Raw genomic sequence first — 23,586 nt, 5'->3', positions numbered from 1 at the left:
ATAAAATAAAATAAAATAAAATAAAATAAAATAAAATAAAATAAAATAAAATAAAATAAAATAAAATAAAATAAAATAAAATAAAATAAAATAAAATAAAATAAAATAAAATAAAATAAAATAAAATAAAATAAAATAAAATAAAATAAAATAAAATAAAATAAAATAAAATAAAATAAAATAAAATAAAATAAAATAAAATAAAATAAAATAAAATAAAATAAAATAAAATAAAATAAAATAAAATAAAATAAAATAAAATAAAATAAAATAAAATAAAATAAAATAAAATAAAATAAAATAAGGCAAAAGATCTGCACCGTTCGTTGGATTTTCAAAAATGGGGTGTCAAATTAAAGCGCTTGGCCTGTAGATATGGTTTTTTTTCGAAAAGAGTTGGCACCTGTTAAATAATTAAACTCAAGTTATTTTCTAATCAAGGCCCTGAGATCGGAACAGTCCGTTCGATTTTCAAAAGTGAGGTACCAAAATAAAGGTTTTACTTTTCGAAAAAGGTGCCACCTGTTAAGAAATTAAGATCAAATAAATTAAAAAGTTAAATCAGTTATTAAATATGGGTATCAATCGAAAAGGTTTTGAAAAGGCTTTATAACTTAACTACGTATAGGAGGTTGAAACATGTTAAAAAAATGTAATTCAATTTCATACATACAAAAGAGGTTTAAGAACCTATTTGAGAAGTCTAATTGAAGTATTTTTTATATGAAATATTAACGGTGGATGTCAAATTAAAGAGCTTCAAGAAATACTTAGTTTGACAATTTAGAACATTTTGGATGTGTTTGAGGGTTGCCCCAGTTTAAAAGGCTAAACTCAAATTATTTAATAAATTAAATGAATTACTAACCGATGGTTGTCAATGGAAATGGGTTTAATAACCATATATATTTAGGAAGATTTCCACGTGTTTAAAAAATAAGTTTCCACTTAATTTATCAGTCACGTGAAATATTTATAACAATGTCAGACGAAAAAATATTTAGGAAATTTTAGTTCGAAAATAATTTCTAAGAGGGTTGACGCCGGTTTTGAAAGAGGTATTTCATTTAATTATACATAAGTTGCATGAAATTTTAAAATATGGTTATCAAAAGAACGAGTCTTAAGAAATCTTCAAGCTGAACATTTGTTTTTTGTTTGTTGAAAAAATTAAGCTCAAATTATTTAGTAAGTTAAATGGATTGTCAAAAGATGGGTATCAATCGAAATGGGTTTGAAAATAATTTATTTCTAAACTGTATTTAGGAGAGTTGCCATGTGCTTACAAAAATTAAATTCAAATTAATTCATCAGTTAATTGAAATATGTATAACAATGCCAGGCGAAAAAATTTAGTTTGAAAATACTTTTAAAGGGGTTGGCACCTGTTTGAAAAGTCGAATTTGTTTTACTTATACGAAAGATACATAAATGAAATAACGAAATATTAGTGTCAAACGAAAGAGTTTTAAGAAAACTATAGGTTGATAATATTTTTAATTAGAGTTGCCGTCTATATTTTTTTTAAGGTCATCACATCTGCACCGTTATTTCGAGTTTCCAAAATAAGAAGTCAAATTAAAGATCTGGGATTCTACATAGATGTGCACAGGTTTTATTTTTTGATGGTTCAGGGAGATTTGAAATTTGATGGAATGAAAACCGACACCATGCGAGACCTTTCATCACTGAGAAATGGTTTAGATAAATCATTAGGAATATTTTTAGAGGATTTTGAATAGGGTTTCACCTGTTTAAAAAATTTAATCAAATTTCCTAGTTATATATAAACGGAAAAAAATAAAACAAGTACCTCAATCCTGGCGCATTTTTAATTCCTGTTGCTTCCTATATCAAAACATGAGTTTTCGTAAAAGTGGACTTCGCATCTTTTCACTCTAAGCTATTGAATACATATGCGGGAAAATCCGAGAAATAGTCAACCAAAAGCAATAAAAAAAACCTGTGATTCATTTTCTCACATTTTGTATCAAGAATGGCAAAGTAAAATATAGATATTTACCAGTAAATATCGATGGTCCTTTGTAATATTGGCAATAACGGCACAACTCAAAATTTCATGTTTTTGAGTTATATAGCGGATTAGGCTTATAAATACCCACATTTTACTGTGTCAAATTGACATATTATTAATTGTTACCAATCCGACAGAGGGCGCAATCGTTTAAATGTGTCAAAAAATCGAACTAGCCACCCTCACATTTATGGTGAATATTGGCATAAGTAAAAAACTATCCATAGTTAGGTGATGATTTTATATGAAATATGTTCATTATATAGTTTCAGTAAGACACTTACAGCTAATTTCACGAAAGCAATTTAAGTGAAAAATGATTTTAATTTTTTGAACTTTATATAAAAATTAAGTGAAAATAAAAAATCATATTCCATTTAAATTGCTGGTGAAAACGGCTGTTTGTAATTATTTTTATATGGGAAATAACGACAACGCTCAGCGATACCAGTAGAGTTAATTTCGTTTAACTACGTAGGAGTTGTTACTTATTTCGTATTCTTTCAGTCTAACCCTTACTAAATCTTTAGAAAAAAGTCATAGCTTGAAAGCTTACATATTTTCCCTACAGAATGACTGCAAGTAATCCGGAATAATTACATTCCGAGACAAATCATTGTTAAATTACGAGACACAAAATCTGGCGCTATTGAAAAATATGACATTTCGAGTAATGTCATTATTGCATGTTTTATGTTAAAGGTTCCATATCCTATGTCCTGTTTTAAGAATATTATCTATGTTTTACGATCCATATTCTAAATTTTTTATTCTATGTTCTACGTTTTGTGTTCTACGTTTTAGTTTTCTCTTCTACACGTTTTGTTCTAGGTACTACTTTATGTGTACTAGATTTTATATTTTATATTCTATATCCTATATTCTATAATGCATATTCTATATTCTAGATTCTGTATTCCAAATATTATATCCTATATTCCTTATTCTATATGCTATCTTCTATGTTCTATGTTTCGTATTCTACTATATATCCTATATTTAATGTCAAATAAAAAAAGGAATATATATGTATATCCATATTCTATAATCAACATGCCCGTATATTCTTTATTCTGTGTTCTATGTTGCATATGCAATATTTAATAATCCATATGTATTCGGTATTCCTATACTCCGTTTGCCTTATTCTATGCTTCATATTCGATCTTCTATATTGTTCACTCTATACTCGATATTATATTTTTTATTTTCATTGTTCTTTAATATTTAATCTTTATTAATTATCCTTCATGATCTATTATTGCTTCTACTTTCTATATTCTATGTTTTAAAATCAATATTAAATTTTCTATATGTATTCTATATTCCATGTTTTGTATCTTTTATCCTATACTCGGTATCTATTATTTGGTCATCAGTCAGCAGGTGTTCTAAATCACAACCACCAATTGCCTCTAGGCGGCCCAAAAGGGATAAGCCATTTAAGGAAGTATCAAAATATCAAAACGTTTTCTTAATTGCATTAGCCTACAGCAGGATAACAAAAACAACCACTTTCACAATAGCATAAGTGACTAGGTTTGTGGATTCTGGCTCGCATACATACTCGTAAGAGGACATATACCTACATACAAACATACATATATTAAATTATAGGTTTGTATACTTTGTAGTTATTCTTCGAATCTTTGTACCTTGTAGTCTATGCTCTGGTTTTAGATTTTCTTTAACTTGTTTTTGTTTTTAGAAATAGTTTTTTTGTGTTTTTACACCTGTTTGGGTTTTCCCATTCAATCTATTATTTCACTTATTGCTTTATTATACACTTTCTTGTTGAACTTTTCAATTGGCAACAACCTGCATTTGCACTTCTAATTGTCCAAGGAATTCCATACGAAAATTCAAGTTTGAAATTTCTTTTGCTGATATTTTGAGCTTCCGACGTACAAGTATGTGAGAAGAATCTATTGTATAGGCTCTTTTTATCTACTTTAAAAAAAGCAACTATATACATATATACATATGTGGAAATACATACTGTATGTTATTCTGAGCAGTCTGCTGAGGCGGATGTGAAATTTAAGAACATGAAAAAAGGGTGCCCTGTCGGTGACAGGTCCCACAGAGGTTTTGAATATCTATATCCAGATGCGGATTCCATTAAAGCTTGGGTAGCTCGTTCGTTTTAACAGTAGCTCACTCGTTTTAAGGGTATACCCCTTTTTCCTTCTGCTAAAGAAACAACAACGCCGACCTTCTTAGGGTCGATGTTTCACCGGTTTAGACTACACTTTGGCGACAGAGTGAAGATGGTTTGAGATGATGTCTACCTACCTACCTCTGATTAGGATGACAATGCCATCCGCGTAGCCCTGAACATCGAAGCCCTTGTTACTCACTAGGCAAAGAAGGCTGCCCACTACGATGGAAACAAGTAGAGGTGAGGTAGCTGCCCTAGTTGTCCTAGTATAGTATATTCTAGTCTAGTTTTAGATAAACCAATTTAGAGGTCGAGTTTTTTTAATTTCGACTTCCGGTGCTGGTATATGGCGAATGCGTGGACAGAAAATGAGAGGCTGCGTTAACAATTGACAAGAACAGTGATATGGACAGAGGCAAAGTTGCAGTCAACGACCAAGAATGATAGAATACAAGATTGCGCATTCCTGCGAGTGATGACGTCAAGATAGCAACGAATAGGAAAGAGTAATTGGAGATGGAGGAGAGAAAGAGTGTTAACTGTCAAACCATGGAGGTCGCCATATTTACATACATATAAACATCTCTGCATACATACAAACAGTTTGCTAAAATGACGTCACACGAACAACTGATTCTGTCAAATTCGCCAAGAACAAAGTAGCGGTACTGCTGATTGCGCCACCTCTCATCGTGGTCAACGACAGAGACACAGAAAAATATGAAAATACAGACAAATGTATAGATTAAGATTAAGAAGAAGAGAATGAAAGGGTGTTATGTGTAGATGAAGACAACGAAGATGCAGATAAAGGTGAAAGTGAAGGTGAAGGTGAACATGGATGGAATTTAAGATGTAGATGAAGATGAAGATAAGGAGAAGATGAAGATTTAAATTGAAGTCGTAGATGAAGAACAAGATGGAATTAGATGAAGGGGAAGGGGAAGATAAAGATGGAGTCTCACTTCTTCCACGCGTAGAGACTAAACACGCTCAGTTTTGTTTTGTTTTATTGGAGATGAAGATTGAAGCCGAAGAAGTAGAATAACACTGAGATAAAGGTGAAGATGACGACGAAGTTTCACTGGATCGTAAGCCCCCTACTGATCGGGCTGACAAGCCTTCGAATCAATCGACGCTGCAACTCTATTCAGGAACGGTATAGATTTGTCTTTATCTGCTCGGTGAAAAAGGTGAATCACGTAGGCATAATAAGACACGAGGAGTTCCGTAATTAAGAGTACAATACCAGTATGTTTAAAGAGGGCGTCCCTCTACACGGCGGTTTTCCCCGATGCCAATTAATCTCTATGTGGGCAGACTATTTCGACCAATCCGAGGAGATTTTAATGATTCGTTCCCTTAAATTTTTTTAAATTCTTTTAGTTTCATTCAAAACAAGTTTCAGTTCTCAAACTCTCTTCCACATACATACATATCCATATGCATGTACTTTTACCACCAGATCCTCTTACCTATACCCACCTACAAAGGTACCAGCATTTAGTACTTAATAAAATAATCTACTCTTTATGTTCTGCCCTGGTATGAGACATCGTTTACCATAAAAAAGGCTTCATCATCATCATCTTGCTCACACAATACGTGCTGGTGATTATCGTACTACACTCAACGCTGGTATGCCAACACACTCACACACTTTTAGGCGCTGTCAACGCTGTTGATACCAGCATTTTTTCGCTTCATACCACATATCTGGTTGCATCTTTTTGCCAGCAGCTTGGCACATGGCGTACGTGTAGGCATTTATGTTAAGCGTTTAAGTATGTAAAAGAGGTATATGAATAGTTAGTTGGCTGGCGTGCTGGAGTTGGCTTAAAAGGATTTGTTTGATGATACTTTTTCAACTACTCATCCATTTGTAAGTGATGTACTTGAGATTAGTGTTGAAGTGAGTGACACGCGAAGTAAAGTTATTAAGTAAGTTCATACCTATTTTAAAATAGTTTAGAGGACCTTGGAGTAATGAATTTTAAAGAGTGCATACATACTTATTTTTTCTCACTGTGAACTTAAGTGTAAAAGAAAGGATTTTCGAAAGAGATTTTGACTATTTAATTGACTTCTCTGGAGAAATTAAAAAAAAACGACTTAAAAACCAAAAGTGTTACCCTTACGACCTAGCGCATGATACATAGCATTAGTGTTCCTCATACGACCTGGTGCACAGAACAAAGTATCAGTGTTACCCATACGACTTGTAGGCCTATAAACGCATACATTTTCAACTTAATGAATTTATGCAATTTTACTTAAAGCAAAAGAGTTGTAGTGAATATCACTCAACATAATTGGCTTGATTAAGATCTTTACAACTAGTAGATTAGCTTCGAAAATATGCCCCATATTTGCCTCACAGCGCTATTGACAAAAGTTCGCGTAAAGTTTAACGCAATTTCTCCTGCACGATCGCCGCTCCCCCCATGCCCCGCAACAGGTGGTTCACCATCAGAACACCTCTTTACGTAGTGTCCCTCCTAATGGACCTTCGAGTCGTCTAGGTCCAAGCTCACCACCCTGCTAGTAAGTAATTGGTGGTTGACGCCAAAAAGAGGTTTATCCACTCGGAGCACAGTAGGGAAAATGAAGTTGGTCGTGGACAAATCAGCCTACAGGTCCTTTAACTCTGAACCGAGCTATAGATTGTCGCAACTATGTACTATGTACTTACGTACGAATTTATTGTATATCCAACACAAAGTGATAAAAGCATTATATATAATATTTTGACTAAGCAAAAGACAAATACCGATATATATAAGACAACGAGTATTAAAGGAAACACGAAGACATACCCGAAGGAAAATCGTATGAGAAGATCAAGGTGTGTGCAAAGAGAAACATGGATACAAATACGAGGACCAATATGAAGACGAGGACGAACACGAACAAACAGATGATTAAGAAAATGAAGACGAACCTGAACAAAAAGATGAACTCGGGGACCAATGCGAAGGATACATAGACGAGCACGACTACGTAGATAAAGTCGAGTGCGAGTACGAATAAGAAGACAGACACCATTAGAATTACCACTACAATTACCATTACAATTTCAGTTCCCATTACCATTATCATTAATATTACTATCCCCGTTGCCATTCATATTACCATTGCTATTGCAATTACCTACCATTGTCTGCCATTACCATTATCATGACCATCCTATCACCATTACTAGTACAATTACCACTACCATTACTACTACCATTACCATTAAAATTACCATTGCCATCGTCTTTACCGTTACCATTACAATTACCATTCCCATTACCGTTATCAATATTTGCCATTTATTAAGCCACGTCTGCTAACACCAGATGCCAAAATCCACGCTATGTACTGCTGCATATGCAAAAATTTCTTTAATTAAATTTATGAAATTTTCGCAAATTCACTTCTCAACTGCCATGTAATAAAAATTTCTTAAGTTATAATTTGATGGCAGTTCAAAGTATGCTCGGCTTAGTCTGATGCATCCTCCGGACAATGCTTCCGGAGTCGTTTGCTTACTCTTTTTTGCACCAATAAATATTTTTTTATGAACATACATACACGCAAACATACTGTTCTCCCCTATCACTGAGTTATTCACCATTGAAATTACAATGACCATCATGACTGCTAATATCATTACCGTTACAATTATCTTTATCACTACAGTATCTTTACCTTTACCACTACCATTAACATTACCATTATCTTTACCATTGCCATTACAATTACCCTTCCCGGTACCACTAACATTACCATTACCTGTCATTACCATTATCATGACAATCAGTACTAATACCATTACAATGACCATTATCATTACCATTATTATTACCATTATTATTACGTATGATGACAAATACGAAGACGAATACTAATACGCGGAAGTCCAGGCAGGCCAAGCTCAGAAAGCTACAACGACTAGCCTACGTGGACAGGACTTGTGCGATAAGAACAACACCAACTGCGGCTCTCGAGATATTTCTTGACTCGCCTCTCCTACATATTGTAATTGTAGTCAAGAAAGAATCTCTACTCTTTACAGCAAGACTAATCTCAGGAAAACTCTCTATGCAAAATCTTATGGAGATTCCGCAATGCTCTAGCGTTGCAGCGAATAAAATCAGGGATACCAAAAAAAAAAGCGTCTCGAAATGGCGCCTAGATCAGTGCTTGAGTTCTGGGTCACACGCTGAATAAACCAATTAAACAACCCTGCGCAGGCCTCCTATTTATACCACAAATTACAACTTATTTCGTTATTGTAATTGTTTAAAATTTATATGTACTTTAAAGGTCATTTACAGCTCTTTTTTGTTAAAATATACTCACATGCATATTACTTAAGTATGTAAATTTATAATTAAAAAAAATTAGTAGATAAAAATTAAAATTGCATTCCAAAAATACACTACATTCCTAACCGACACTAAAGGCTCCAATCAAGCGCCGCTGCAACTTTGTACAAACACACTACACTCAGTGAGTGAAGAATGCAGCTGCAGCATGCTAATGGCAGACAACCGACCGGTGCTTGTATGTTGCCGCATTTACCAAACTCGTATGCCTGCCGCCAGTCAGCTAGCCAATAGTCAACAGCCAACAGCCCAGTTGTCACTTATAGCTAGCTACATACATACATACATACATACATACTTATGTATGTTGTGACACTCTATATCGTTGGCAAATGATGTTCGGTGCGGTGCAGCAATGTTGCATTCTTATTAATCGGTTGCAGCTTCACATAGTCCTGATGATGATGCGACAGCTGTGTATTGGTCAGTAATGGAAGCGAAGTATTTGAAGTCTACGAAAAAGAATGAAAGACGAAAGGATATGTGAAGTGTGTATGCACAAAAGAGAACAGTGAACAGCAGTGCGAGTAGCAGCAGCACAGCAAAATGCATGAGGAGCATGCAAAAATGGCAGTTGCTGTTGAAATGCTGACTTTCTTGCTGCATTGCTGTCTTGCTGCTGCTATTGCTGCTCCTGCTACTGTTGTTGCTATTTTTGTTACCATTGTTGTCACATAGCTTTACCTTTGATTTGTCACGCGCTGCTTGCGCTGCCAGCAGCAATGGTGTATGCTGTTGTTGTTGCTGCTGCTGTTGGTGCTGGTGCTGGTGCTGGTGCTGGTGCGCCTGCAGCGGCGTATGTTGTTGTGATTGTGGTTGCAATTGTTGACTATGCGGCTGCAGCATCAAATGTTGTTGCAACTGTTGCTGTTGCTGTACAAATTGCTGCTGACGTTGAAGTGCGGCTGCCTCTAGGCTATTAACATGCTCCAGTTCACGCTGTTTGGCAACGTAATCATCGAAGTATGAGTGTTTGATGAGCTTTTCGCAAGACCAACGCTTGGCAGGATCCTTGTCCAGGCATTTCTGCTCAAACAGAAAAAAAAAAAAAAAAATGTCAAAGCCAGACCAGCGAAATTGTTGGTTAACTGAGTTTCGCTTTTTGTTTTGTTTCAACTGCTTCTACTACAACTCGTAATACAACTACTTTCTGCGGAAAGTGCGTGCTTTACTGTATGCACATTTGTGTGTTTACTCACCTTGAGAAAGTCAATAGTGAGCGGATTTTGTAGTGATTTAGCTGGCATTTTGTCTTCGAGCGGTTCCAGCGTTGGCGGCACCGGCAGAGTGATGCCCTAAGTGTAAAAGTAAATTGAAAATTTATATTTGATTGAAACTGTTGGGAATAAAATAGTAAAAATTTATAGTAAATAAAATAAAGTGCAGAAATTTTAAGTTAAACGGTTTTATTGAACAGAAATGTAATAATGAGGTAGTCAAAATAATAAAAACAGCTAGTGAATCCGCATGGCGTTAAAACGCCCAAAATTTTATTTCAAAGTCATACAAAGTATTCCAAAGGTTAGTCAAGGCTATAAGCGATTGCAAAACTGACGTTATTTTGTTATTTTTTTTCCTTGCAACGGGTTGGCGCATTTTCTTCCATAAGAAAAAGGAGCAAAAAGCCGACAGCATAAATAATATTAAAAATCTATGCAATTTTGCAGTAGCTTAAAACTTGTACTTTATTGTACTAAAATTTAATGGGCTACAAAACTGCATACGCAAAAAAAAAAAATTTGTAAATTTGTATTGTACCTGGGTGTAAAAAAAATTCATAACTCAAATACTTGTAGAGTGCACCCCGTAATACTAAACTTAAATATTGCGCAATAATCAGAGCTACCATTTAGATGATTAAAAATTTTTTTTTGAGATGGCATATTTTAAAAAACTGAATTTGTTTATCAAAAAATTTTTATGTGAAAAAATTTTTTATTGAAAAAATTTTCAAAATTATTTTTTCCTCGCCCCGTTCTTAAGATATTTGGAAAACTATCGAATGGGTTTGGTTTTGTTTTTGTACTGTAAAGTTTTTAAAAATTTATTAATGAAGCTCAAATTTCATATTTATTTATTATTTATCTGTCAACCCTAAAAATTTGAAATAAATCAAACACATGAAGTGTGAACCCCGTCCATTTTAGTATGGAACGTCCCATATACTTAGTTAGACCGACATGACTTTTCTAATAGGTGGCCTGCCTAAGCAAAGATATTTTTAAACTAAAGTTTTCATAAATTTTTTCAATTGACATCCATATCTTATTATTTCATAAAACTTGTTCATACAACTTGTGCACTAAATTCGACTTTTCATACACATTTTTCAAAAGTATTTTCAAACTAAAATCTTCTTAAATCTCTTTCGTCTAACATTGCGATACATATTTCAATTAACTGATGAATTTGGATGAACTTAATGAATTTTTCAAACCCGTGGCAATCGGCCTAAATACATAAATGTCAGAAACGGAGCCTTACGAACAAATTATTAAATAATTTGAATGCAACTTTTTAAGCACGTGGCAACCCTCTTCAAATATTATAAATGTTCAAACTAAAGATTTCTTAAAACTCCTTCGTTTGACACCCTTATTTAGTATTTCATATATGTTGTATATAAATTAATTAAATTCGAATTTTTAAACAGGTGACAACCCTCCTCAAAAGAAGTTTCGGGCTAAAACCTTCTCGGATATTTTTCTACGGACATTTGGGGGATTCACAAGGCATGTTAACCGTCGTAACATCTTAAGCTTAATACTTTCATGTAAAATAACGGTTAAAATCCTCTAAGGGGGGCTAATTATTATTTTTTTTATCAACTTAAAAACATATCGGTGTTGCTAGAAATCCTATAAAAACTATTTTAGTCATTAATTTACATAAAAAAATGTTATGCTTAAGATTTTACGACGGTTAATACGTCTTGTGAAACCCCTTATTGTGATACATATTTTAGTTAACTGATGAGTTTAGTGGATTTTGCTTTTTAAAACATGTGGCAACACTCCAAAATATTATTAGTGTTCAAACTAAAGATTTCTTAATACTCTTTCGTTTGACATAGTTTAATATTTAATTGTGAATTGGTTAACTAAATTCAACTTTTTAAACATGTGGCAAACCTCTACAAAATATTAACAAACTACTACCTTCTTAAAGTCTTTTCTTCTGGCGGCCATATAGTATTATATATTTCGATTACATAAGTCCTTAAATTCAAATTGAATTTAATTTTTTAAACAGGTGGCAACCCTACTACAGTTAATATAAGGAACAAAGCTGTTCAAACCCATTTCGATTGATACCCATTTTGTTATAATTGAGTTAACGTTTTAGATAATTTCAATTACATTTTTATGAGTAGCTGTTTTTCATTTCAGCAGTGCAGTGCTATTGCCTACCGAGCGGTGACCGCAATTACAGAAACTTTTTCATTTATTTTGTTTTTGATGTTAGTCAGAAACTGGGCTGAATTCGCGCACTTCTAATCACTACACTACAGCGGCCGCTAGTAGGTAGGTAGGAACCAGGTACCAGTTATCAGCACACACACCTCGTCAATATAGATCAGAGGTTCGCACACATTTTTTTTTCTCGTATACCACTTTCGAAGGTTTACTGGTCCCGATGGACCCTCTGCTGATACATATCTACCATATTTGATTACAGACTTGCAAGTTTTTATGAGAGCACTCCAATTTCAAAAACTCAGAGCGCTAGCGTTATTTACATTATCTTCACTATAAACTTGTTACATGTTTGGCTCTCTCACGAATTTGCATAAGGAGTATTTGTAAACGTGTTTATGAGTATTGATGGCATCACATTTATTTTCATTGCAAATATATGTATTTAATTAATTCAGTATCTGACGTCTAGAGAAAATAATCCATCAAATTTAGAGCATACAAAAAATGAGTTCTTCCTGCTGCTCTAAAGATAATATAACGATAAAATTTAGTTAGTGACGAAGGTTTGATGAGAAAAAGAGTCACAACGCTCTTTTATATATCTGTATGAATATATTTTGAGTTGCATGGAAGCGGCGAAATGGAGCAAACATTGAGGCGAAATACTGAGTTATAGAGAGAGTTTTTGAACCAAATTCTGAAATTCTTGAAAACTTTTCTGAGATAAGGCGTTTTTGAATCGGCTGCTTTTTGGAATTGTGACACTGTTAAAGTAAATGAGCGCTATATTCTCCAGTATACTCTTAAAGTGCGTACATACAGAAACGGTGCTAAGCCTCGTCATATGTTGTTTTTAGGTAAAAAAGAAAAAATTCCAAAGTTTTTCATTTAAAGGTTGGATTTGGAGGTAGGGTAATTTGGAATTTAATCAGATATTTAAAATTACCTTTAAAAGTAAGTATTTAAATGAATGGTTTAAAAAAATTTGAAATGCATTTTTGGGTTCTTGCAACCATGGAAATGGTTTTCTTGACTCAATAGCAAATATTTGAATTCGTCCCTTTTTTTCGCAAAATAAAACACTGTACACCGGTCGGATTCTCTGTGTACGCACGCTATACCTTTCGCTGTGCTACAGAGCTGTGCTAGTTAAGATCCTTAATTGACTTTTTTCTGCTTTTTGAGCTCCTTCTTAATAGTATTAATAATATTTGGCCTACGCCCAGGTCGTGGCCACTTGGAATGGCGGCTGCCCCTTCTATCTACTTATGTTTTTAAAGATCCATATTCTTATTGTACAATCACTTCTTCCAAATATTTATGGGTAATTTCCTCTACCCCCGCACTTACCTTGAAATATTCATTTTGTGAGAAAATCTGTATGTGCCTTGGCAGCAGGTCGCCTAACGTTTTGCGTATCAAATAAAGTTGATCTACATCGCTGCGACCGGGCCATAACGCCTCGCCGCGCACCAACTCCGCAAATAAGCAGCCAATCGCCCACACATCCACTGCGGTGCCGTATTGCGTGTCGCCGACAAGTAGCTCGGGCGCCCGATACCAACGGGTGGCCACGTAGTCTGTGTAATTCTCACCAGGACCTGCTGGTAACGTAGAAAAAAAAAGAAGAAAAATAAGTGTCAGTTACAAAAATGTATGAGAGAAATGTTGGTAAAAAAAATCATGAAGATTCTTGAGTAATGAGGTGTATGCAAAGCAAGCAGCAAAGGACGCTAAATGTAATATGCACCAAATAACAGGGGGATGTGCTGCTTTACAATTTGGGAATTTCGATGTTTTTTTTTTGTTTTTGTCACCACTCTTAGCTTTCTTTTGGCACTTTCAATGCTCGTTAGCTTAAATCTATGCTTTCCTTTGTGCACACTACTATATTTATGTATGTACGTATAAATAGTTACTCACTCAACATGCGCGCAAAACCAAAATCGCACAGCTTCACTTGTCCCTGCGCTGTCAACAGTATATTCTCCGGTTTGATATCACGATGCAGGCAACCCTGTTTGTGGCAATAGGCCACCCCCTGCAATGTCTGGTAGACGATCTGTTTGGTTAAATGCTCCGGACAGCCTTGCGGATGTCGCTCCAATTCGTGCAACACTGTCAGCTCACAGAATTCAAATACCAAATGTAAACGTCGTTTACGCCGGAATACCTCCAGTAGTGAGACCAGATTTGGATGCTTTAGATTCTGTGTATTGGTTGTGGACGACGTAGGTAAAAGAAAAAAAAAACAAACAACAAATTAGTAGGAGCTATGTAAATAAGTGAAAGCAAAGAAAAAAATTGAAATTTGAAAATTTGGCGTTGACTAAAATGTGGCGCTGTACTGCGTTGCTCGAAGATGAATGTTTCTGCCTGGCTGCAAGTGCAACTAACAGCTACCTAGCCAAGCTTGTGCGTGTGTATATGTGGAAGTACATATACATATCTCAACACTATTGCATAACTATCGTTCGTTGCTTTAGGTTTAGAGTGAACATTTGCCATCACAGCTCTTAGGTGATTTGTGTATCTTGTGAGCTTTTTGTCTTTGTTTCGAAATTTGGCTCACAGTCTGCACAAAGTGCATGAGATCTGAAACGTTTAAGCAACGATTTTTCTTACTTTTAGTGATAGCCAGTTTTGAATAGGTACATAGAAACGAGGCACAGTGGGAGGGCTGCCTATGAGTTTGAGCAATTAAAAGCTTGTAAGAATGTCCATTGAAGTTAGCTTTAAACCTTAATCTATACATGTAATAAAATTGTAGCAGGCCGATGTCTGTGAACTATAGGTTTTAAAGAAAAATTAATATGGGGGTTCTTTATTAAATCAACAAAAGCCAATTCAACAAATTTTATAGTTTTTGTCTGGTTTGTATGTTTGTACGTGCATCACTCGAAAACTAATGCACGGAATTCAATGCAGTTTTCCCCGCTGTATTGCAAGAGGTGTAACTTAAAATATAGAAAAAATAATAATTAGCGAGTTGCCACCTGTTTGAAAAGTTCAGTTTAAGTAAATTGATAGGATAAAGTAAATATTGTAGTATGGCTGCCAAAACAAACAGGTTAAAGAAGGCTTACAGATGAAAATATTTTAGTGTAAGGTTGCCACCCATTTGAAAATTTCAATTCAATTTAACTGATAAGATAAATTGAATATTGCTATATGGATATCAAACTGAAGAGGTTTAGGAAAGCTTACTGCCGAAATATTTTTGAGGAGGGTTTCCACCTGTTTGAAAAATTGTATTAAAATAAATTGTCATAATATAAATGAAATATTACAATATGGGTATCAAACAGCGCATAAATATTTATAAGGCGCAGTGAAGCACGTCAGGTATTTCCTAGTGTAATACAAATACATAGAAAAGGCTTTTATAAGTTCGAAGAAAACCTTCTTTTAAATACCTATCTAAAATATTGAATACGGAGATTGAGGCAATATATCAGGAACTACCACAAGCAAAGTGAGTAAATCCATCGCGAAATCAAGATGGTTCGGCCAAGTAACATAAACAAAAATGCGCTAATTACATCTAAGACAGCCATTAGGGCGCCCTACGACCAACCAACCACCCATTAACGTCATAGTGTTACTCAGGGAAAACTTTACCGATTGGTCTATGTACGGGTCCACTGGAGACGCTTGAAGTCGTCACTGGAAATGCCTAGCGGTACTGACCACAGTGGGAGAATATGTAGCACTTGGAATCGGAATTTAAAAAGTGGTTTAGAGGTCTTAGAAACATTTTTTAATGGACTGTATTCAAAGCAAGTATTTATTAAAAAGTCCTAATTCTTGAAAGGAACTCTTCTAGAGCTATAATTACAACGATGGAGGAGTATTCCAAACTTTAGTATACTCTGTAAGATTGGCGTTAGAAATAATAGGACAGGTCCCTTTGTAACTTTGTGTCAGAAAACCAGGGCTTATTACAAAAACATTCATAAATGTGTAAAATAAAATAAATAAAAAAAACTTATAACACTCAATGCTACATTCAGGGAAAAATATTGCTCAAATAAATTTCATGACTAGATATCGACACCTGAGTTGAAGATCGACGCATCTCAGCAGCCAGTTCGAAAACGCCCTATATCAGAAACACCATATTTCAACATTTGATTCAAGAACGCCCTATCCCAGAATTCGGTTCAAAATGCCCTATCTCAGCACATTTTTAATAAATTTTAATTTGAGATAGGGCATTTTTGAACCGAATTCTGAGATAGGGCGTTCTTCAATCAAATTCTGAAGTAGGGTGTTCTTGCAAAGTTTTCTGAGATAGGGCGTTTTCGAACTATCTGCCGAGATAGGTCGATCTTCCACTCAGCCGTCGATATAAAAAAAAAAAAAATGGCGCCAACAGCTTAAATGTTTTGCTTTTAGCAACCATAAGTACTTGCGCTTACTTTTAACAGCCGAATTTCACGTAATGCAATTTTTCTTATGGCCGGATCATCTTCGGATTCCACAAAACGTTTGACAGCTACTAAGGCGCCTGTTTCACGATCGCGACACTTATATACGACGCCATATGAACCTGTAAGAAAAATTTACCTTCCAGTTTCGGTTTAGTTTCAATGTCGATAATATCATACCTTCGCCTAGCCGACTTAATTTTTCATAGCGATCCATTTTGCTGCTACCTTGAGGCCTGAAAAGAGAAACTAAATCAGTTCGGAGGCTGTGTAATGCAATTCAAAAAATCTCGGTTGCAAATGAGAAAATTAAAATTGCTGGTTTGAACTAGCGATTCATCGTCGATGTTTTTGCAAAACCGCCTATCTTACGGCACTCAAATTTTACAACGGCTTTTCTTTGAAGGCATTGTCTTGATAGGCGGTATTTTCTTTGGTTATTATTAAAAAAATCTGTTGTTTTAATAACGATTTTACGATTTTTGTGCATAAATATCGATGCCTGGAGTTCAGGGTTATCAAATCCAATTTTTGCCCCAACGGCGATTTAGACGGTTTTGCAATTGGTCGATGGGCGGTTTTGCAGAAACATCGACGATATGTTTTTCACCTTTCCGAATACTACCGTTACATTGTAAGCTGGGATGGTTTTACCTCTATTTTAAACATCTTCGATAGAACATTCAGTTAGTCTTAATGAGATAAACTTATATAGTCATATGTGGGCGGCATCACGCCCACTTTCCAAATAATATTCCTTCTTTTCAAGGGATTGTTGTTGGTATCAATTTTGAGTAAACTAGCGTCCTTAAATTTCGAAATATCGAAGTTTCAAGCATTTCTGAAATGCTACGCCCATTTTGCAAATATTTGCAATATTCCGATTTTTCGTCGAAAACTGTTTGTAAATATTTATTGTGAGTAAATATTCTTCAGTAGTTACTAAAATATCGCAGTTTTCGTATTTCCGAAAACTACCGTTATATGGGAGGTAGGCATGGTTATTGTCCGATTTTGCCCATTATCAACACCACCCGTTCTACGTCCGAAAGAAGTACGCGCTCCCATTTCGTTAAGATATCTCAATTTTTATTCGAGTAATCGTGTGCACAGACTAACGGACGGACGGACGGTCGGACGGACAGACAGTCACCGCTCAATCGATTTCTCTTTTCATTCTGATCATTTATGTATACATATGTCTTGTGCACCAGTGCGCTCGGGTATAAAAAAATCACTTTGGTTACTTTTCTAGTTTGAATTTGGTAATATTAACCAACTTTTGGTTGAATTTTTTCTCGGCGTATGTGCTTGGCTGCGCTAATGGGTGAATACAAGTATTTTGCAAGAATGTCTTAAATAGCAAATCTAAACTGAAAACTATAAAAAAATGATGCATGTTTTAAGGTACATTTATTTAAACATATTTTATTGTTATTAAATTTTAAGGACGCCCCAGTTGTGCCAATAGTCTAGCCGGTTGTATTTGATATAAGCCTTAAAATAATCACTTAGATGTATTCAGTAATGGAAACACAGTAGTGTCATTTTTGGCACTTTCATTCACAAGGTCACTTTTGGCCGAATTCATTCAGTTTTGGCAAAATCATAAATTATAGAAATTTAGCCGGTATATAACAAACAATCATACATTAGTGATAGACTCGACAAATGAAAATCAAAATCACTTAAAAATTAGAACAAGTAAGTTTAGATCATAAAACAAAACCAACTTCAATTCTCATATAAAAATTTAAGATTATCATTAATTTATTCATGATCCAATGATCGGATGTAAACCAAATTCGTATGGGACCACCTGTGAGATAACACCTTTCCTTTAAAAAAATTTGAATTATAGAAATCGGTTAACGTGATCCAAAGATATGCGGTAACATACATAAAAAATATTCCGTCGAATTGATAACCTTTTTTTTGTGAAGTCAGTTAATAGGGACCACTATAATAATTAACTAATTAATAAAAATTTTGCAATGTAAAAAAGAATAGTCAAAACTGATCAAAATTTCGCACTGCCATTATTTCGTACATAGGTATGTATATGTGTAAACAGATCCGAATAGGTATATTTCAGTGTTTTCCCCCTTCGTAATTGGAATATTGTGTTTTTTTTTTAAATTTATTTCAAAGACAAGTACAAACCGAAGTCTTAAGCTTGTATATTGTGTTATTTTACTATGATTTTACTCTAATAATTCAATGAACTACATTAAAAATACTATTTATAAAAATACATATCGCCACTACATACGAACAAAGGCGCGCTAGTGTTTTGACCGCGAAAAAAGACTCGCAAAAAAAAAATTTTACGAAAAAAGAAGCTTAGGGAAAACTTCGGCGAAGAAAGACGCGAAACTTAGTTTATGGCGAAGAAAGACGCGTAAACATAGATTTATACCTGGCCAAGGACTGCCACTTCAGCATCATTCGTTAAATACTCTTTGGGGAATTTAAATACTGTTACACGCGCAAACTTAGTCGACCGCGAAAATAAGTTTACGGGTCTTTCTTCGCCGTCAAATGTTTTAACGCGTCTTTCTTCACCGTCAACTGTGTTATGAGTCTTTCGTCGCTGATTTTTTTTTTTGTATGCGTCTTTTTTCGCGGTAAACTTTTGAGCTTGCGCCTTTATTCCTGTCTAGTGACGATTTGTTGTTCTTTCAAATAACTGTAAAGTTCTGGAAAATAAACTATATTTTCGTTCAAAAAACTGTACCCCTCAAAAAATTAGAGAGTTCTTAAAAATTTGGGTTTTTTTTTTTAACATTACGCCGAGACACGTTAACTTAATTCTGAGTCGTATCTATTGTATGTAGATCAGGTAATTTTCCCAAAATATTTTCATTTTAAGTTTGTTTGGCGAATGCAGAGAAATTCGAACTTCAACATGAAAAATGTTATTCATACGCAGTGTTGCCATTTTAGATATGTCCGGCTAGATTTAGCGTTTTCAGCATGTTTAGGCTTTAGCTTTTTCTTAAAACTATGTAGGTTTTCTTAGCTTTTCACTTTTGCTCAAAATATTAACTGCAAATTTAAACAGCGTTAAAATGCTTTATGCGATTTTTAGTACTAAATATGGAAGGAAAAACAATTACAAATGCTGTCATGATACCCAACTTTGGCTAGGGAACTTTCCCCGGTCCGACTCATTTGGGTACCAGTCCATATTAATATAACAGCGAATCGCGTTGAGGAGAAGTTTGCTAGGAAGCGTACCCTCGAGTTGCACCGGCTAAAGAGTGTGAGTACTTTTTCTTAAGTAAGTTTAATGGGGGTTACTAAAGTATTGGTTTTCACGCGATGAGGCTAAATATCATACCGCACCGTCACTTTTTACAGAACAATGAGATGGAATCAAAACTTTGTCTTAAGCAGTCTAATGCCTGGTTTGCACTATGTCAAATTCAGTGGCATTTGTCGTCAAATAAGTGAAAACACTTTGTCAAATGAAACTAAGAAACGGTTTATCGATTGATTTAGATCAGAACAGGTCTTCAGTCGTGTACATGTGCTGCTCAACTGGCTATCTGTCTGTTTTTGGCCGATATTATAATCGGTAAAGGTATGGGATTAGGAGATGAAGTTGTGTCAAATATATGTTGACAAAATTTGTTGTCAAATTATGACATAGTGAAAACCAGCCTTAAATTTTGTGAGGCTACGAAATAAGTAGTACTGAAGTTATAGTAAAGACAAAAAATATTTGATTTGTTAATTTACTAAACTAACTAACTAACTAACTAAAGTATTGATTTAGCTTTATTCTAGGCCCATTTAGCCTTTTCTCTGAAGAAGTACTGGCAAAACTGCTCTTACGCCACGTAGGAGTAAGTAAGAGTACGGCCATGTACGATATGGCGTATGAGTAACATTATTTCCTGCTTCTATTTCATACCATAAATTTTTGGGCATTCTCATTTGACCATTAGTTTATTTATCCATTGATTTTCGGCGTTAGTTGCTTGATTTTTTCGAAAAAAAATGCCGAAAACGTACTATAATTTTAGTTTTTCCTTGTTAAAATTTGAATTTTTTTTTCATAAAAATTAAAATGAAAATTTAATCGGCATTTTTTTGTGTCATCTCAAAACTTGGGATTTTCCTGAGAGTGTTATTAAAGATATGTAAGTAACAACAAATGATTGATTTTAAATAAGATAACGGAAATATTTTAAATTACACTTAACTAAGCGAAAATAGGCTTTATAAAATGAATATTTAAATCACATTTTGATTTAATGAAATTCAGTTTCATTTTTTTTTCGAAAATAGCTTATTTTTTTTTGAGCAGTTAATAATAATAATAATAATAGATTGGCGCTTACACATATGTTAGTGTTTGGCCGAGCTTCTCCTCCAACTTGTGGCGTGCGCTTTGTTGTTGTCACACAAAGCGGAGGGACCTACAGTTTTACGCCGACTCCGAACGGCGATTGTATTTTTATGAGAAGCTGTTTTTCATGGCAGAAATATACTCGGAGGTTTGCCATTGCCTGCCGAGGGACGACCGCTGTTAAGAAAAAACCTTTTTCTAAATTTTTTGCGATATTGCTTTGACCAGGGCTTGAACCCAGGTGCTGGAGAGTGAAAGCGCGCACTGCTTACCACTACACCACGGCGGCCGAGCAGTTGGTTCGGTTCAAATGGTTAAAATTTTATTCTAAAGGATGCAGATATTGCAAAAAATTATTACAAATATCCACATGTAAAATGTTGGAAAATTAAATAGGGATGCGACGTTTTAACGAGTTTTCCTTTTGTTTGTTTAATGTTTAGTTTTTTAACTATATAAATACAAGTTTCAAACTTTGCGCAAAAATTATAAGAAATCTGCAAAATCGCATCGAAATTGCAAACTTTTTAACACGGATTTATAATAGAAATTTTTAAGTTTTAAGTTCATTTTTGCAAATTTTTCACAGATTTTCTTCCATACAAAGTATGTTGGATAATTTGTTTTTTTTGGTGTTGAAGAAAAGGCGTAATACACACCATAAATAAATGCTTAAATGAGCACAATCAACGCAAAATTAGAAAAATGTTAATAAACTTTTTTGAGGTTTGGGCAAGTCGTGAGTCTGGTCGAGTAGACAAAGACAGCAATCTCAGAATTTTGGATTGACACTCAAAATCAAAAAAACCCTAATTTTAAGTAGTATGGAGCTTACACTATGCCTAATAGGATGGCGACATTTGACTATTTTTCTTTTGTTGGTTTAATATTCATATTTTTTTTTGTATAAAAGTGTATGCAGCTCGCTATATATAACAACAACCATATAAATCCAAATTTCAAACTTTGTTCGAAAGTTAGAAGAAAACTCTACAAACTTCAACAAAATTGCGTAAAACATTTTTTAATTAGAACTAAAAAAAATCCAGTATACAGTTTTGTAGCTCATTCAATTTCATTGTTACATTGATTGATATTCGCATTTATTAAAAAAAATTTTTTTTCTAGGCTTTGTTTTCTTCCATATAAAAACGGTTCGATTCGTGGTTTGGTTCGAAGCCGGAAAAAAGCGACGGCTCGGTTGAAAAACCGGTTTGCAGCCTTGCCTTTTTCAAACAAATCTTTAGTTCTTGAAATGGCAGAGAGTGCTGGAATTTCTAGTTTATTTCTTGAGGTAATTAAAAAAAAAAAAAATGTAATTTACAGTTAAAACTTTATATCTGGCAACATGGCTTGCAAACAAAAAAGTTTTTTTTTCAAAATGTGTTACTTATGTAAATATTATTATTGTAAAAACTGTACCTTAAGCTCAAACATGGACCACGTAGCAAATTCGAACGACGCGCTGGAAATTCTTTACGTGGCAGCATTTTAGAAGGACTCATTAATTGATTTAATATATTTCAATTGAGAAATTTTGATTTGGTGGTGCGTATTTGTTCAATAAATAGTGATTGATGCGAATAGAGTAATGTGAAAAAATAGATAAATTTCAAGCGATTTTTTGTGTATATACAGCTGTAAACATTTAACTGCTGCAATAAAATGAACATAAAGTGCCTGTTGATGCGAGATGATTTCGATGAGCGCACAGCGTGGTAATGATTTGCGTAGGCAAGTTTCGTTTTTGTCTGATTAATGTTTGACCAAAAGAAAGGAAAGATGAACGCATGCAAAAAAAGTTGTACAAAAATGTTGGAAATTTTTTTTGCGTATACCCGATTAATGTTGAAAAGCGCGTCAATTTGTTTTTTTTTTTCAAATATTGCTGGTTAAGAATGCATGAAAAATGTTGTAATCCGCTTTTGCAAATTGATTCCAAGTTAATACTTTAGCTTACACATGCCAAGAGAGCGAAAACACGCTTACATATACATATAAGTACTTGTACAAGTTTAGTTAATACAACAAACACAACATATGCTGGCGGTTGTTGTTTTTTTTTCTTTTCTTCTAGTTGTTTCCTTTATGAACCCAAACAGCTGCGCGCATAAAAATCGATAATCGACTTAAATTTGTATGTAGTTTTTCGTCAGCCAAATCTTATGCATGAATCACACATGGCTTTTGGGCATTTCAATGTCGTTAATGTCAACGATTTATTTCGTACGCTCCCGAAAGGTGATTGAACTGTCCGCCGACACACGACGGTGTAGGTACTTCCGCGTATGGGCGGCGGTATACTTTATTTTTTATTTTTAATTACGCGCACACCCCCTTCACTCTCCGTTGCGTCCACTTTTACTCGCTCACTGTTGTTTGATTTGTACTGCTGCCACTTTAGCGGCGGCATGTATGCTATACCTGCCACATACTGTTGCCATAATATATTCTATAACCCATTTTAATATGTATGTGCTTTTGTGTGACTTTATTGCTATTGTCCTTTACTTAACTGTTATGTTTAATTTTTTGCTTTGTTTTGTTTGTTGCACTTGCCAGGGACGCGTATCATAGCAATCGTTGCTGTGATCGCTGAAACCACAACAAAGCGTTGCACTGTTGGGTGGGTGGGGGTCAGCGGGCATAGCAATGCAAAGTGATTTTTTATGAAGGGTGTATGGGGATAAACTTTTCGTCAAAGTGCGCAATTTTTGTGGGCAAAAGTGAAGAGGGGAGCAGAATTTGAAGGAAGTGGGTTATTAAAGTGAATTTTCCTTTTTAGAGAATGTATTTGAAAAAAGGTCATAC

At 34.5% G+C, this 23,586-nt stretch overlaps 1 protein-coding gene across 1 annotated transcript; it reads right to left on the bottom strand.

The window, feature by feature from the left end:
* Window positions 1-8,523: 8,523 nt before the first annotated feature.
* On the bottom strand, window positions 8,524-22,327 carry LOC118736678 (cyclin-dependent kinase-like 1). Its single transcript, XM_036466717.1, has 8 exons — window positions 22,198-22,327; window positions 16,599-16,654; window positions 16,410-16,540; window positions 13,912-14,197; window positions 13,339-13,589; window positions 9,769-9,864; window positions 9,254-9,595; window positions 8,524-9,021 (listed from the first exon to the last, which is right to left on the bottom strand). Exons 1-8 carry the CDS (start codon window positions 22,278-22,280, stop codon window positions 8,887-8,889), a joined length of 1,380 nt encoding a protein of 459 aa, XP_036322610.1. The 5' UTR covers window positions 22,281-22,327; the 3' UTR covers window positions 8,524-8,886.
* Window positions 22,328-23,586: the final 1,259 nt, after the last annotated feature.

The sequence above is a fragment of the Rhagoletis pomonella genome, unplaced genomic scaffold, assembly GCF_013731165.1.
Source record: "Rhagoletis pomonella isolate Grant_MI unplaced genomic scaffold, Rhpom_1.0 Rhpom_scaffold_00003, whole genome shotgun sequence".
NCBI lineage: Eukaryota > Metazoa > Arthropoda > Insecta > Diptera > Tephritidae > Rhagoletis > Rhagoletis pomonella.
Note: the sequence above shows the minus strand (reverse complement) of the source record. Positions and strands in the feature narration are given on the sequence as shown.